This window comes from Galeopterus variegatus, unplaced genomic scaffold, assembly GCF_000696425.1.
Source record: "Galeopterus variegatus unplaced genomic scaffold, G_variegatus-3.0.2 Scaffold1026, whole genome shotgun sequence".
Lineage (NCBI taxonomy): Eukaryota > Metazoa > Chordata > Mammalia > Dermoptera > Cynocephalidae > Galeopterus > Galeopterus variegatus.
In genome coordinates, this window is record NW_007727137.1 from 73,904 (window position 1) to 88,867 (window position 14,964).

Sequence of the window (14,964 nt, forward strand, 5' to 3'; positions counted from 1 at the left end):
CCCCAGGGTAGACACATGTGTGGTAGAAATGGAACAGAATAGGAAATCCAGAACAGACCCACCCTTTATATGGCCAATTATTCCTGACAAGGCAGCCAAGTTATTTCAGTAGAAAAAGAAGTCTTTTCACCAAATGAGACCTGGACATCCGTTTGGAAAGAAATGAACCTGGGCCCTTACATCACATCACAGATAAGAATGAACTCAATGTGAATCACAGACAGTCGGTTCGAGCGTGGTGCTGATGAGTCATAGAGCTAAATGTAAGACCTAAAACTATGAAACTGCTAGAGGAAAACAGAAGAAATTCTTTGCCACCTTGAAGGATGCAAAGTTTGCTTAGACGGGATACAAAGGTGTGAATCATACAAGGAACACTGATAAAGTAGAGTTTATCATGATTTAAAACGTCAGCTCCTGAAAGACATTCCTAAGGGAGTGAAAGTCGGCTCCTATATCTGCCAAAGTGCTTGTATCCAGACCTCGTACAACTCAGTGGGAGAAGACAAAAAATTCGATTAAAAACAGGCAAAAAATCAGGCCGGCCCGGTGGCGCACTGCTACAGTGCACCGCTTGGGAAGCACGGTGGCGCTCCCGCTGAGGGTTCGGATCCGACATACAGACCGGCGCTCACTGGCTGAGCAAGGTGCGGGAGAAACACCGAGGGTTGCGATCCCGTTCCCGGTCCCGGTCCGGTACAGGTGCGACACTGAGGGTTGTGATCCATTGCCGGTCACGAGAAAAAGCGTAATAACTTCGTATAGCATACATTATACGAAGTTATACGAGTTTTAAATAAGAGATTTGCTTTTTAAATTGTTGCAGAACTATTTAGATTGTCTAATTCTTCTTGTGCCTCCTTCAAGGTGGCAAAGAATTTCTTCTGTTTTCCTCCTTCAAGGTGGCAAAGAATTTCTTCTGTTTTCCTCCTTCAAGGTGGCAAAGAATTTCTTCTGTTTTCCTCCTTCAAGGTGGCAAAGAATTTCTTCTGTTTTCCTCCTTCAAGGTGGCAAAGAATTTCTTCTGTTTTCCTCCTTCAAGGTGGCAAAGAATTTCTTCTGTTTTCCTCCTTCAAGGTGGCAAAGAATTTCTTCTGTTTTCCTCCTTCAAGGTGGCAAAGAATTTCTTCTGTTTTCCTCCTTCAAGGTGGCAAAGAATTTCTTCTGTTTTCCTCCTTCAAGGTGGCAAAGAATTTCTTCTGTTTTCCTCCTTCAAGGTGGCAAAGAATTTCTTCTGTTTTCCTCCTTCAAGGTGGCAAAGAATTTCTTCTGTTTTCCTCCTTCAAGGTGGCAAAGAATTTCTTCTGTTTTCCTCCTTCAAGGTGGCAAAGAATTTCTTCTGTTTTCCTCCTTCAAGGTGGCAAAGAATTTCTTCTGTTTTCCTCCTTCAAGGTGGCAAAGAATTTCTTCTGTTTTCCTCCTTCAAGGTGGCAAAGAATTTCTTCTGTTTTCCTCCTTCAAGGTGGCAAAGAATTTCTTCTGTTTTCCTCCTTCAAGGTGGCAAAGAATTTCTTCTGTTTTCCTCCTTCAAGGTGGCAAAGAATTTCTTCTGTTTTCCTCCTTCAAGGTGGCAAAGAATTTCTTCTGTTTTCCTCCTTCAAGGTGGCAAAGAATTTCTTCTGTTTTCCTTGGCCAGTGCACTCACGGGCTGAGCGTGGTGCAGACCACACCATGCCGAGGGTTGCGATCCCCTTACCGGTCAAAAAAAAATGATTTTTTAATTCTCTGTAAAATCAAACAAGATTATAAACTTTATGCCAATAAATCTGAAAATTTAGACAAATTGGACACATTCCTAGAAAAACACACTGCCGAAAAGGCACAAGAAGAATTAGACAATCTAAATAGTTCTGTAACAATTTAAAAACCAAATCCCTTATTTAAAACCTTCCCCCAAACAGAACTCCAGGCCCAAACCCCCCTGAATCACATGAAATAGTCAAAAGAAGGGACGGCACCAACCCTGGCACGCCGGCCTGGGTCCCGGGACTCCCTCCAGCTGTGTGACGTACGCGTTATTGGTGACCGAGGCACAAGCGCCCGCCCCCAGCCCTGCTGCAGGCCTGACCAGGGGCCTGAGGGCACACACAGGCTGCACAGATGCTGGCTGCTGGCAGGGCCCTGACTGGGAGGAGCATGTCCCTGCCCACGGGGAGGGCGTCTGGCCCAGGCGCTGCCCCGTGAAGGAGTTGGGAAGCCCGTCCTGGCAGGAGTCTGGGTTTGGCTGCTGCTCTCTGGCCAGTGTGCTCTGTGACCCTGAGCAAGCCGTCCCCTCTCTGAGCTGATTTCCCCACGGATGTCAGGGGCCACTGAGCCCACCCTGACAGTGAGTGTCAGGTCATGGAGACACCTTCCCCCGGAGGTACCCCAGGGCCATGCCTGCTCACCCAAGACCACCTGGACCTGCCCCAGCACCTGCCACTCCCTTGCTTCCTCTTGGACCCTGCTTGGGCCATCTGCAAAATGGCTCATGGCCTGGCCCCTTCTGGCCCTGGTCTGGGGTCTGGGAGAGCAAAGGCCAGGTGTGTCCTGGCAGGCTCTCCCAGGGAAGGTGGAGGGAGGAGATGAGGGAAGGCAGGGCTGGGTCGGCGCCAGGAGGTGACAGAACTCACTCCCACCTCCTTCCTACTGCTCCAGTGGCCAAGCCAGACCCCTGGCCTGCAAGACCCCTCAGGAAAGCCACAACCTCATCGGTTTCTCCCATCTGCAAAACTGACCTTGGGAAGGGTGTCAGCCCAAGAATCAAATACCCCTGCCCCCACCCCATTCCCTCCCAGGCCCCTCCTCCCTAATCTGGCAGTGGAAGGGAAAGACCCTGTGTCCCTCCTGCACAGCTCTGTCCTGGGCCACCACGGGCCCACGCCTCATGTCCCTGTGATCCATCTCACTCACCATGGCCACCCAGACACTGCCCCTAACACCCAACAGGGCCTCCTTGCTTCCCCCAGGACGCCATCCCTGCTCCAGACCTGGACCACAGCCTCCCAGATAGCTACCAGTCCCTCCAGCCCATGCCACGCACCTCTTGCCTCCTCGCTGGCCCTGCAGTGCAGAACCCCCCACCCCTACCAGGGCTCCCCAGCACTCCCCCAAAGGACCACCCTGAGCCCTGTGGCCCTGCTCTGAACCCGCCTTACGTTCCAGACCCATCGTGACTGCATGAGGAAGGAGGGGCATGAAGAGGAGGGGACGTGGGGGGGGCACAGAGGAGGGGACTCAGCACTGCCATGGCAGTAAGAGGTGCGGCCAGAGCCTGCCCACCACTAACCCCGCTCCCCTTCATGGAAGCCAAGGGCAAGGGCAGGTGAGCCCACATTCTGGGCCTCAGTTTCCCTTCCTGTTCTGCCCAGATTCCTAAGGTGGGTGCCCAGGAGGTAGCACATGAGGAACCTGAGTCTGGGAGAAGGGAAGCCACTGACCCGAGGGGTGGAGGTGGGACTGTACGTGGCAGGGGCTGAGTCCACATGTGGTCAGGGTCACGGTCACAGGCACATCTGTGCTGGGCTACTCCCTGCCCCTGCCCCCACCCGCTGCCCAGCTTGTGGGGGCAGAGGAGGGTCCCTGGGCTGGTTGGTCTGTGCTGCTTCCCCAGTCTGGGGGCAGGGCCTGGGGCCCTCAGGGAGGAGGGGCTCATGCTGCAGCCCAGGCTGGGGTCCCAGGCACTGCCCCAGCAGAGGGGCTGGGAGGTCTCAGCCACTCCTCAGGGCTACCCAGACACCCAACCGCCATCTGTCCCTCCAGAGCCTCTGCAGCCACTCCTCTGGGTCAGACAGCAAAACCAGAGCCCAGTGGGAGGCCCTGTCCCTCAGAAAGGGGGACCCCCTAGGCAGGGGAGCACAGACCTGCCAGCGAGAAGGGCCGTGCACTGGGTGGGGTGTGCTAGGGTGGACACCACCGCAGGAGGCCCCAGGAGACCTGCCCCTGGCCCTGAGAAGCTGCACCCCAAATCTGCTGCAAGGGAGTCTGGTGGGTGTTGAGGAAGGGGGCTGACAGCTGGGAGGGAGGGGGGAGCCCTGGGCACGCCCTGCGTTGGGAACCCAGGAGTGGGAGGGAGGGCAGTAGGCGGCATGACCCACCCCGCTCTGCAGCGCACCCACCCTCACAGCCCCTCCAGGAGCAACTACTCCCACACCCGCTGCAGGGGTGAAGGGCAGAGGCTCAGGGAGGTGGCATGAGCAGCCCACGGCCACACGCTAGGGCGTTGCCAGGGCCCCTCTGCACAAACAGGAAGGGGGAAATCCTGCCCGCCGCAGGATAAGGCTGCCCAGCCAGCCCTGCCAGCCTCAGGCCTGCACCCCTGGGGAGGGAGGGGGAGGAACCCCAGTCCCCAAGTCCCCTCCCCCACCAAGAGCACCATCCTCCTAGCCCACCTCGGCCCCACTGTGCCCCGCCCCACTGTCTGGCCCTCCCGGAAAAGCCCTGTAAACAGCCCAGCCCCAAGCACAGTCACCTAAATAATGACCCTGGCTGCTGATAGTCGCCACTTTATGAGGAGGTTGTGGAGGTGGCAGGCCTGGGCCAGGCCCAGCAGGTCTGGCTGCTGGCACCTGGTGCCACCCTAAACGCCCTTCCCTTCCTCCTCTCTGGTGCCCAGGGCTCTGCTGGGGGTGGACACGTCCTGCTGGGCTTGCAGGCGTCCATCCGCCCCTTCCACATGGCATCAAACACATCATTAATGTCTCACTCCTGCAGGGACAAACTTCACCCATGTCAGCCCCTTATACTCCAGGGTGGTGCTGGGGGAGTGAGTGGGGTGGGTGGGGGTAGGCACCACACAGAAGTACCCTAAGCAGACACTGCCCCTGGGCCCAGAAAAGCTGCATTCCCAGAAACCTGAATGTTCTAGGGCAGGCCTGAGCAGGTGGGGCCCCAGGAAGTGTGTCTGGGGGAGGGGCAGATGCTGGCCTGGGGACCAGGGGAGAGAGGAAGGACACAGGTGCAAGGGGTTGCAGAAGGGGACATACTGCCACCTGTCCACAGGGCCCGCCAGAGCTGAGGACGCGCCAGCCAGCCGCCATCTGCACTGGGAGCTCTTGGAGGGCCCAGAGCAGTGCCATGGGGGGTGAGAGGTGGGGCACTTTGCTTAAACAAAACCCAGTTTGCATCCAAATTGGCTGTCCCAGGGCCCAGCTCCTGCCTCCAGGTGGCCAGGGATGGTGGGCACGTTTGCATGTTGCCAGGGCAATGGGGGACTTTGGGGACAGGGAGACTGGCAGGGAGATTTGTAAGGGCCCTAGATGGGGCTTCTGAGCTGTCCTGCAGCCTGAGAGGTCCCTCCTGGGGGGGCAGCAAGGCTCACTCCGCGTTTGTGGGGGTTGCACATGCTCGTGTGCAGGGGTGTGTGTGCACATGTGTGTCCGGCTTGGCCCCTCCCTCTGAGCTCCAGTGGACAGTCCGAGTGAGCGGGAGCCCCCAGGCAGGCTCAGCCGAGGGGTCGCTGTCCACACAGGCACACATGCCCACACACACGTACACTCGGGCCTCGCCCCATCCTGGAACCTCACGAGGAAAGTGCGGCTGGGCTGACTGTCATGAGACCTTCAGACTTTCTGAAGCAACGCCCGCAGCAATGGAGGGCCCGCCCACCCCTCCCCAGTGTTTCCCAGATAATTCTCCAGATGAGAGGGGCAGAGCCATCTCCAGGAGGCTGGCCAGGCTCTTGCCTCTTCCTGCAAGGTGGGGTGGGGGGACCTGCTGCAATCACGGGCTATTAATCTCAACCTCTCCTGAAACAACCTTCCATGGCTCCCTGGTGCTGTCCCTCAGTCAGCCTGGCCTGGAAACCTCTCCATTCCTGCCCCAGCCAACATCTGCAGCCCCCCAGCCCATGCCGCTCCTACCTCTGGACTTGTCTCCTCTGTTGGGAAAACTCACACTGAGCTTGGCAACCCTGCCAGTGCTACTGGACATTGCCCAGGCCCTGGTCCCCAGAACACTTTGCTCACCAAGCACTCAGAGCCTGAAACACAGTTGGTGCATAATAAATGCTAGTGCCAGGAGTGGGATGGGAGAGCAAGGGAAGGAGCCGGTCAGATTTTCTGGAGAGGAGCAAATCCCACTCAGCCTGCAGGTGAGGCCAACATACGGGGCTGGGAGGGGCAGCAGGTGGGCCCAGTTCAGCTCTTTCTGCACCTGCAGAGACGAGGCACAGGCCAAGCACACCAGCCCACCAACTCCAAGGAGTTCAGTGGCCCTGAGGAGCACCCCACGCTCCTGTCCACCCCAGAAGGGACCAGTCAGCCCAAGTCTGCTTCTCTGGGCTGAAAGGCCAGCACCCCGGATGCTCAGGACTGTGTGAGTCATAATGGGCAGCCCACTGACCCAGGTCCCCACAACCCACCTGGAGGTACCCTCTACAATCACCCCAGGGTCCCTGGTGCACCAAACAAGAGCAGCGGCCACCATCAGAGGATCCCTCCACAGGAGTCACAGCCCAGCCACAGGGATATGTGGGTCCTGGGGCTGAAACAGCTGTGACAGAGAGCTGGGCATCAGCCTCCCCCATGGCCCAGGCTCCCTCCAAACAAGCCACTGGGGCAGCTCAGAGTCCTGCTGCACAGCTGCACACCCAGGGTCTCATGCGGCACTATGGCTGCTCCAGGAGCTGGCGGGTGTGGGGTGCCACTCCAGGGCCTCCTGCCTGGTTTACAGGACTTTCAGGATAGGGACAGTCCCTCCTTGACATCCCTGCCCAGCCTGGAAGGCCCTGGCCCCATGAACCGACACCCCTAACCCTCCAGTGTCAGCTGGAGGCAAGGGCGGGGCAGGGCAGGGGGCCAGGGAGGGCCCAGCCCAGCTCTGCCCCTCCAGCCCTCTCGCCAGCAGCCTACCCGGCCCCCACAGACCTGCTGAGTGGTGAGGCGGGCAGGTGTCCCAGGGCTGAACCAGGATGGGGGCAGGGGCAGGGCACAGTGGGCTTACCGAGGAGGCCGCAGACGCTCTCTCAGCTTGCCCAGAAGTGAAGATCCCCAAGCTGGCCGCCGCCCTCGGCCGCCCGCCGCGCCCCTCCCTGGTTCCTCCCCTCCACAGCCCCTCCCCACATTGCCCCTCCTCTTGGCCTCCTCCTGGGCAGGCTCAAAGCCCTGCCAAGACCCCCTTGCCCCACTAGAGGGAGTGGGCGGGTCCCCTTGCAGGTCAGGAGCTGGGCCAGTCCCCGCAACACTCAGCGTCTTGGACCTGGGGAACCCACCCTGAGTGCCCCCCCAGCCTGAGCAGCTGACTGCTGGAGGAAACGCCGGCCTTCTGAGTCACAACCGCCAGCCCTGCCCGGGGAGAGCCAGTGTGCAGGCCAGTCCTGCTGTGTGGACAGACAGGTGGACAGATGCAGGCACAAGGCAGGTCCCTCCCAGCTGGTTGTGCACAGCCCTGTGCCTCCGTTTCCCTGTGGGTGCTAGGGCAGAGGCTCAGAGCTGGCCTGGCTGGAGGTGCCAGGGAGGGGAGGAGAGGCACAGACCAAGGGCAGGACTGAACCTACCTGCCAGTGCCCCTGAGGACCACCCTTCCAGCTCTCTCAGCCCAAACTCAACAGCCCCCACTCCTTAAAGCTCCAGGGTATCGCATGAGCTGGGTGTGGTGGGGCCCCAGAACCAGCATTTTTTTTTTTTTTCCTTTTTTTTGTCTTTTCTCATGTCCAGCAACGGATCGCAACCCTCAGTGTCGCGCCCGTACCGGACCGGGACCGGCAACGGGATCGCAACCCTCGGTGCTGGGCCCGCACCTCACTCAGCCAGTGAGCGGGAACCGGTCTGTATGTGGGATCCGAACCCTCAGCCGGAGCGCCGCCACACTCCCAAGCAGCGCACTGTAGCAGTGCGCCACCGGGCCGGCCCCCAGAACCAGCATTTTTAACAAGCCTCCCACCTCTCCCAATCACTTGGATACAAGTGGTGGCTGAGAAACATCCCCTGAGGCTGGTGACCCCACATCACCACTCTCCAGAGCTCCAGCTGCCTAGCCTGCCACCTCCCAGTCTCTTTTCCCTGCCATCCCTAGGACTCTCAGCCCTAGCGTCTCCCAGGTCTTGGTGGCCAGCAGGCCCAGGCAGGACCCTGCCAGCTGTGCTATCTGTAGATCTCCTGCTGGGATCCCAGGGCTGCCACGCCCTGTGCCCACGGCCAGGTGGGGCAGGGCCCAGCTGGCTTGGGCACCTGCACCCCACAGGCAGGCTGAAGCAGGCCCACCCAGCAGAGGGGCCCAGCCAGGGCTCGAGGGCAGTAAGGGGTCAGACCCAGCCCCAGGAGGTCAGCAATGGTAATGGCCCACACCCACACCCCTGCCCACCACACCAGGCCCTGGACAGTGATGGCGGCCCAGAGACAGGGGCTTCTTGGGACAGTTGAGGGAGCTGAGAAGGCAGGAGCGGCCCCCAGGCAGGTCAGAGGTCTCCAAGGTAGGAAGAAGTCCCCGCCCCAGCCTGGGGCAGGGAGCCCCAGTGGACAAATGGAGTGAGGGAGGCCCCTGGGGACACCCCAGTCCTGGAAGGCGAGGGACCGGCAACCAGGTGCCCACTCAGCCCCCTCCACCCCGCCCCAGAAAGGCTGATGTGAAAACCTAACGGTCAAGAAGGTAGAAGAGCTCTCTTCACCCTGACACAGGAAAGCTGGCCGCTGCTCCTGGCACCTGCACCTGCTCCTCAGCCCCCACTCCCAGACAGCTCTCACCTGGGAATGCTGTTTACAGCCGACACCCCACCTGACTGTCAACCCCCAGGGCAGGGCAGGGCACGGCAGGCAGGCTGGCTGAGTCAGCTGGAAGGGGCCAGCTGACACCACCTCGTTCTCTCCTGAGCCCGGCACCCCCTCTCCCTGGGGGTCCCAAGCCAATCAAGCAACACCCATCCTCCTGAGGACCACCTCCAAAGCACCTCCCGGTTCTGGCCACCTTGCCCTGGACACCCCCGCAACTCACCCTCCCGGACCCCGGACCATGGCAATAGCATTTGTCGGGCTCCCCACCTCAGCCGGGCCCACCTCATGACAGCCAGAGGGAGGTACCCCCCAAAGCTAGCCCACTGCTGTGCAGCCAGTGTCATCCCCGCAGCCTGGGGCGGGGCATGCCCTGTCCTCCTGGCTGACCCCTCCCCAACATTGGCTCTGCCATGAGGCCACGCTGCACCCTCCATCCAGGCCCTCTCCAGGCTCCACGTGTGTGCACGTGCAGCTTGTTCTGCCTGGGGTGCCCCTCCAGCTCGGACCCTGGGCTCTCTGCCCCACCAGGCGGCCAGCGCCAATGAGCACTGGGACACAGGAAGGGAAGGGGCCGGGTAGACACACAGGGCTCTGGGTTCAGGACCACTGGGATGGCAAGAGCCGGGGGCCACCCCTCACGCCCTGCCCCTGGCTGCTGTCCAGACCTGCTGGGGACACACCAAACTCCTTGAAGGCCAACGGGGGGCAGGGCCTTGGCACCTGCCTCCACTCCAGGGACCCCACCCACTGGGCCCCTGGCTGCATGTGGCCAGCCTCGGTGGTCAGGCAGGTGTTGGGTCAGCCGAGGGGCAGCGGGCAGGGGGTCTGCTGAGCCACCAGCTCATGGAACCTGAGATCTGGGCTGCGCAGGCAGTGCTGGCTCAAAGCCACCTGGATCCCGGGACGAGCTGGAAGTTGCCATGGGAGCTCGGTGGCCAGCGGGCTGGGTGGGGCCAGGGCGGCTGATGGTGAGTCAGCTGGGAGGAGGCCTAGGCGTGGAGCGGCGTTCCCAGGACATGTGTCACAGGGGAGCCTGCAGAGCCGCTGCCTCCCAGGAGCAAGGCCTGCCAGGGAGGGAGCCGCCCATGAGGGCCCACAGTCAGGCGCTCCCGGGGAGGCCATCCTCTACCCCACCCGCGGTGGTGAGCCACTGGCAGCTCTCAGGGAATGGAAATGTTGGCCAGGGGGTCAAGGGAGGCCTGGGAGGGGGCCAAAGCACCCAGAGCCCAATGCCCTGCAGGCTCTGACCACCACCCCTGGAGCAGGCAGAGGACTGAGGGCTCAAGGCCCAACAAAGGAGCCTTGTCTCAGTGGGGTGGGGCTGAGTCACCAGGGCCTCCCGCCCACCAGACACCAGCCCCTGGGCAGTCCCCAGCAGGCTGGGCTCAGCACTGGACAGGGGGCCTGAGTGAGCCCGTGCAACCCCCTGCGCTGACAGCGAGGCCGAGGCCCAGAGGAGGCCTCCCAGGGGTCCTGTCCTTTGCCATGTCCCTGGCACCCCCGGATGCTCCTTTCTGCCTCGGCTGTCCCCCCGGCAATGGACACCACATCCGGCGCCATGTCCAGGCAGGAGAGTGTCCCCGACTCCTGCTCCGGAACAGCCTGTGCTTCAGCTCGCAGCCAGCGGCTCTGCCTCCCATTCCCCCGCCGTCACCCCTGGACGAGAGGTGCCTGTAGGAAGGGGAGCCCCAGAAAGCTCTCCAGAGAGGGGGCCGCAACACCCCCCCACCCTCACAAGGTGTCCGTGAGGGGCCGCAGCCCAAGCTGGGCAGGGCAGGGCAGGACGCGGCCAGCCCGCAGGGCGGCGGCTGCAAAGACTTCTGCAGCGTCCGGGGATGGGGGTGCGGGGGAGAGCGGAGCACCACCTCCTGGGCCCAGCTCCATTTTTCCGTTTTAGAAAGTGCTTCTGACTATTAAATATTTATCCCAGCAAGGAGGGCCTTGGCTCCTGGCCAGCTTGTGGCTTCCAAAAAAAGAAAAATACAGAGAAACCTGGAGGCAGAGACAGGGCAGGCAGGGCCTGGCAGAGACACACCTCACAGGCTCCCAGCTTGACCAGGGACCCCCAGCCACCCTTTGGGGGGTAATCAAGGTCGGGGAGTGTGTCCATCTATGGCTTCCTGTCCATGCCATGCCCCCTCTGAGTTCACCCGGCCTCCCTCACAGGCTCCCAGCTTGACCAGGGACCCCCAGCCACCCTTTGGGGGGTAATCAAGGTCGGGGGAGTGTGTCCATCTATGGCTTCCTGTCCATGCCATGCCCCCTCTGAGTTCACCCGGCCTCCCCTCAATCCCTTTACTCCCCTTCGCCCCTGCCCCCTTCTCCCACCAGGTAGTTCCCCAGACCCAGCCCATCCCTTCCCACCGGAACTGCCCTAAAACTCTTCAGGGCTCCCCAGTGGCTCCCCGGTGCCTTTGGAACACAGCCCTCCTTCCCAGCATTCGGCCCCTGCCACCTCTCCATGCTTACCCCCACCCACACCCCCACGCCATTAAGCTACCTGCAGCTCCCCTGTGACGCGCTCTCTGCAGGCCTCTGCACACTCTCCTTTCTGGCCTCGCCCTTCTTTTTAGTAAATGCTCCTGGCCTCCATGGGGCTGGCCCTTCCTCCAGGAAGCCCTCCACGACTGCTCTGTGCACCCGAGGTGGCACTGGTCACGGAAGCAGTGCTGAACGTGTGAATCCCTGCTCTGATCATTCGTGACCTCCCAGTTCCCAGGGTCCCTGGGACACACTGGCCCTGGGTGGCCCTCAGACACAGATGGACAAGTGGACAGGGAGTGAGACAGGCAGACAGGCGGGCATCCCACACCTCACATTATCCCTGGGCGCAGGGTCTACCTTTCCCCAGTCAGAGGAACAAGCTGGCTTTTCACTCCTGGAAGGGTGGCAGGGACCCCCAGATGGCCAGGGCCCCACCCCACATACCAGGGTTCAAGGCCTTTCCTCCCTGGCACCTACACTCCCCACCCCCTGGGCATGCCAGCCCCAAGCCAAACCTGAAATGCAGAAGCCTTCAGCAAAAGGAGTCACAGAAGGAAGGATTCAGGAAAGGTAGGAGTCTGAGGGAGAGCTGGGGTGAGCCCAGCAATCCAGGGGGCCTCTTAGAAGAGGTAGCCCCTACCCCAGCCCAGGATGGAAGAGATTGGCCAGACAGAAAGAAGGCAATGAGGGCACTCCTGCCACAGGCCCTGCCACAGTGAGCCCCCAGCGGCAATGGGCACGCAGTATCCTGAGCATGGGGGACTCTGGGATTCTGGGGGCTCTGGGGCATTGGAGCCTCCTGTCCACTCCTGGGCCCCACCCTCCCCCTTTCCTGGGCTGCACCTCCCCTGGGCTGCACCAGGTGGGCACAGCTCTCATCCCTGGGCTATCCAGCTTCAGTTTCCCCACCAGAGAAAGAGCTGGGGGTGTTGGCAGGAACACACACACTGTCACCAGCAGTAGCTTCTGACAACCCACCTCATCAAGGAGAGAGACAGCCCAGGATGACCTAATGGGGCAGGGTAGCCACCACCTGTCAGAGCCTTACATCCCTGCCCAAACCATGTGGCATGAGGCTCTGGCACTTCTGACAACCCACCTCATCAAGGAGAGAGACAGCCCAGGATGACCTAATGGGGCAAGGTAGCCACCACCTGTCAGAGCCTTACATCCCTGCCCAAACCATGTGGCATGAGGCTCTGGCCCCTGAGAGCCAGAGGCTCTGCCTGGGTGCAGGGCTCCGCTTCGCTGCTCCCAGCCTCAGTGCCCCTGTCTGCAGAATGGGGATGCAGCCCTCCCCAGCATGGACAGCCAGTCAGGAAGACGACAGCATGGTGATGGGAACACCAGGGCAGGCACTCGGCCTCTCTGGCTACACAGCTCCAACTCAGTCCTGGGCAGCTACGGTCACTCCTGTTCCCAGATGTGAGATCCAGACCCAGCTCCACAGCAGCTGCCCGGCATGCACTGCTCTTAGGAAAGGCCCCAACCATGCCATGGCCCCTGCTCCAGAGGAGAAACCACATAGATGTCCCCTCACGGTGTCACTGCTCCTGGGGCTTCCCCAGCCTCCGCGGTGGTTTCTTGGAAAGTAGTTGGGGCAGGTGTTCAGGCCAAGCCAGGGACTCGCAGGCGCAGGGCAGAGGCCAGGATTGGGGGAGGGGGCTCCCTGTCACTCTAGCCGCCCGGGGCCCCCTCTGCCTCTGGGATGAAACCGGCCTCCCCCTAGGATAGGGAGGGGTGTGACACCCAGAGCGCATCGGGGGTGAACTGGTGGGTGTTACAGTCAGGAGCCCTGAGTGGGGTTGGTGCAACCAGGCGGAGCGCCCTTCCCACCGGCGGGGGAACCAGCAGTGCTGGTCGGGACTCGCCAGGGTGCGGGGAGGCTGGGCGGGTCCCTGCGCCGGGACCGCGGGCTCCCTGCGCGGGTGTGTTCCCAGCGCCGCCACCAGGGGGCAGCCTCCCCGCGCAAGCTGGACGGGAGACGAGCGCTCCACCCCCTCCCAGGGCAGAGGGCAGAGGCCAACAGTCTGCGAGGGGCGGGCGCCTGGGACCTGGCGGGGCTGGCACAGGAGGGCAGGTTTGGACTGGGCGGAACGACGAGAGCAGGGGAGGGCCTGCCCATCCCTGGCTCGCTGGGAGGGGACTGAGCTGGAAAGGCCCCGGACCGAATCCCCTGGGGTCCTTCTCAGGAACGAGTGTTCCTGTGAAGGGTGGGGACGGCCTGGGAACCTGCATGTTGGTCAGAATCCCCCAGGGCTCTGACCCTGCAGGTATCCGACCAAAGCCGCAGCAAGAGCCTCTCTGATCTCATTCCCTAAGAGCACATGGTTTTGTAGGCTGGACACAAGGAGCGACTGCCCCAGACAGGTGGGGAACTGCGAAGCAGACAGCAGCAGATAAGGCCCCAGGCTTCTGTGGAGGCAGGGGATAGACAAGCTGGTCCCTAGGCCCTGCAGCCCGGGTGTCAGGGCACTGCGAGTGAGGAAGCCAGTGTGGGAGGGGCCACACAGAAAGCAGGAGGCAGTGCAGTGGCCCCCATGTCCTTGGGCCCCCACCCTTCTCCCTCTGATGAGGCTGATCCGCAGTGAGGCGGGCCAGGGCCAGCCCACAGATGCACCGGGCCCATCATTTCCCCGCCACCATCCAGAGCAAGTCAGGGCACGCCCAAACAGGAGGTCACCTGGGACATTGTGAAGGGGGTGTTGAAGGGGCCCAGCCTCCTTGCTCTGGTGGCCCTACAAACCAAGCCTCCCACTCTGGCTCAGAGCTCGCCTGACAGATGGACAGCTCTGCTGCAGCTGGAAGGGCATGCCCGGGTCAGGGGGCACCCCTTCTGAATCAACATCAGCAGCAGCAGCATCATCATCATCATCATCAATCTCTGGTTTCCCCAAGGAGTGGGGTCCGGCCTGCGTCACTGCAGCATGGCCCCAGCCCCCTTGCTGCGCTGGCCAGGTGCCCTGGGTGTGGCCAGGCTGCTGCATTACTGACCCAGAGGCTGAGGGACTGCCCCCTTCCACGCCCCACCCTGCCCTCCAAAATGCTGAGACACCCAGGCCCTGGAACCAGGCCCAGTGCAGGGAAAGACAGACAGACAAAGAGCACCAGGTACCCATTCTGTAGCCAGAGGCTCAGAGGGAGGGGCACCACCCATCCCTGGGGTCACACCTGTGGGCAGCACCTACCTTCTCTTGTCCAGAGCTGGGGAACCCTATGGCCTGATCTCTGGCCCCACTCAGACTCCTCACCAAGCCCCAGACCTCAGGCCTGGCCCTGCCACTGCCACCACCCGGCCAGTGACCCAGCCACAGAGTAGCCACACCATGGACCCAGACCAGTCCAGCCTGGCAGCCTGGACCAAGCCAATAGCCTTAACTCCTGGTCTAGCCCGGCTGCTTTCCCCAAAAACAGGTCTGAGGGCGGGCCTGGTGGCAGATCCCTAGGGTCCTGGTGGCCCACGTCCCTCACGCCCCCCTCAGACATGCGGCCCTGCCTCGGAGCTCTGCAGCACCTCCCCAGACGTCTGCTTCTCAGACAAGACAACGTGACAGAGAGAGGGAGAGACGGACAGACAGAGAGTGACAGAGCCAGAGGCGGGAGCCACAGAGTGAGGGATAGAGACAAAGTGAGCGGCAGAGACAGAGCGAGAGAAACCTGGGGAGAAGTGGGAGACACAGGGACAGGTCAAAGGTGAGACGCAGGGTAGAGGCAGAGACCCCGAGCAGCCAGCGAGGCCCAAGATCGCGCGCGAGACCCGCCGGCCGGTCCCCGAGGCGCGACCCCCCCCCCC

General features: G+C 61.5%; 1 protein-coding gene across 1 annotated transcript in view; it reads left to right on the top strand.

The window, feature by feature from the left end:
• The first annotated feature begins 10,172 nt into the window (after positions 1 to 10,172).
• LOC103591766 (chromosome unknown open reading frame, human C14orf79) overlaps positions 10,173 to 14,964 on the top strand; it is a 20,339-nt gene continuing 15,547 nt past the window's right edge. Inside the window, exon 1 of the mRNA XM_008574275.1 lies at positions 10,173 to 10,354. Coding sequence (XP_008572497.1) covers positions 10,173 to 10,354 — 182 coding nt within the window. The remainder of the gene's footprint in view (positions 10,355 to 14,964) is intronic.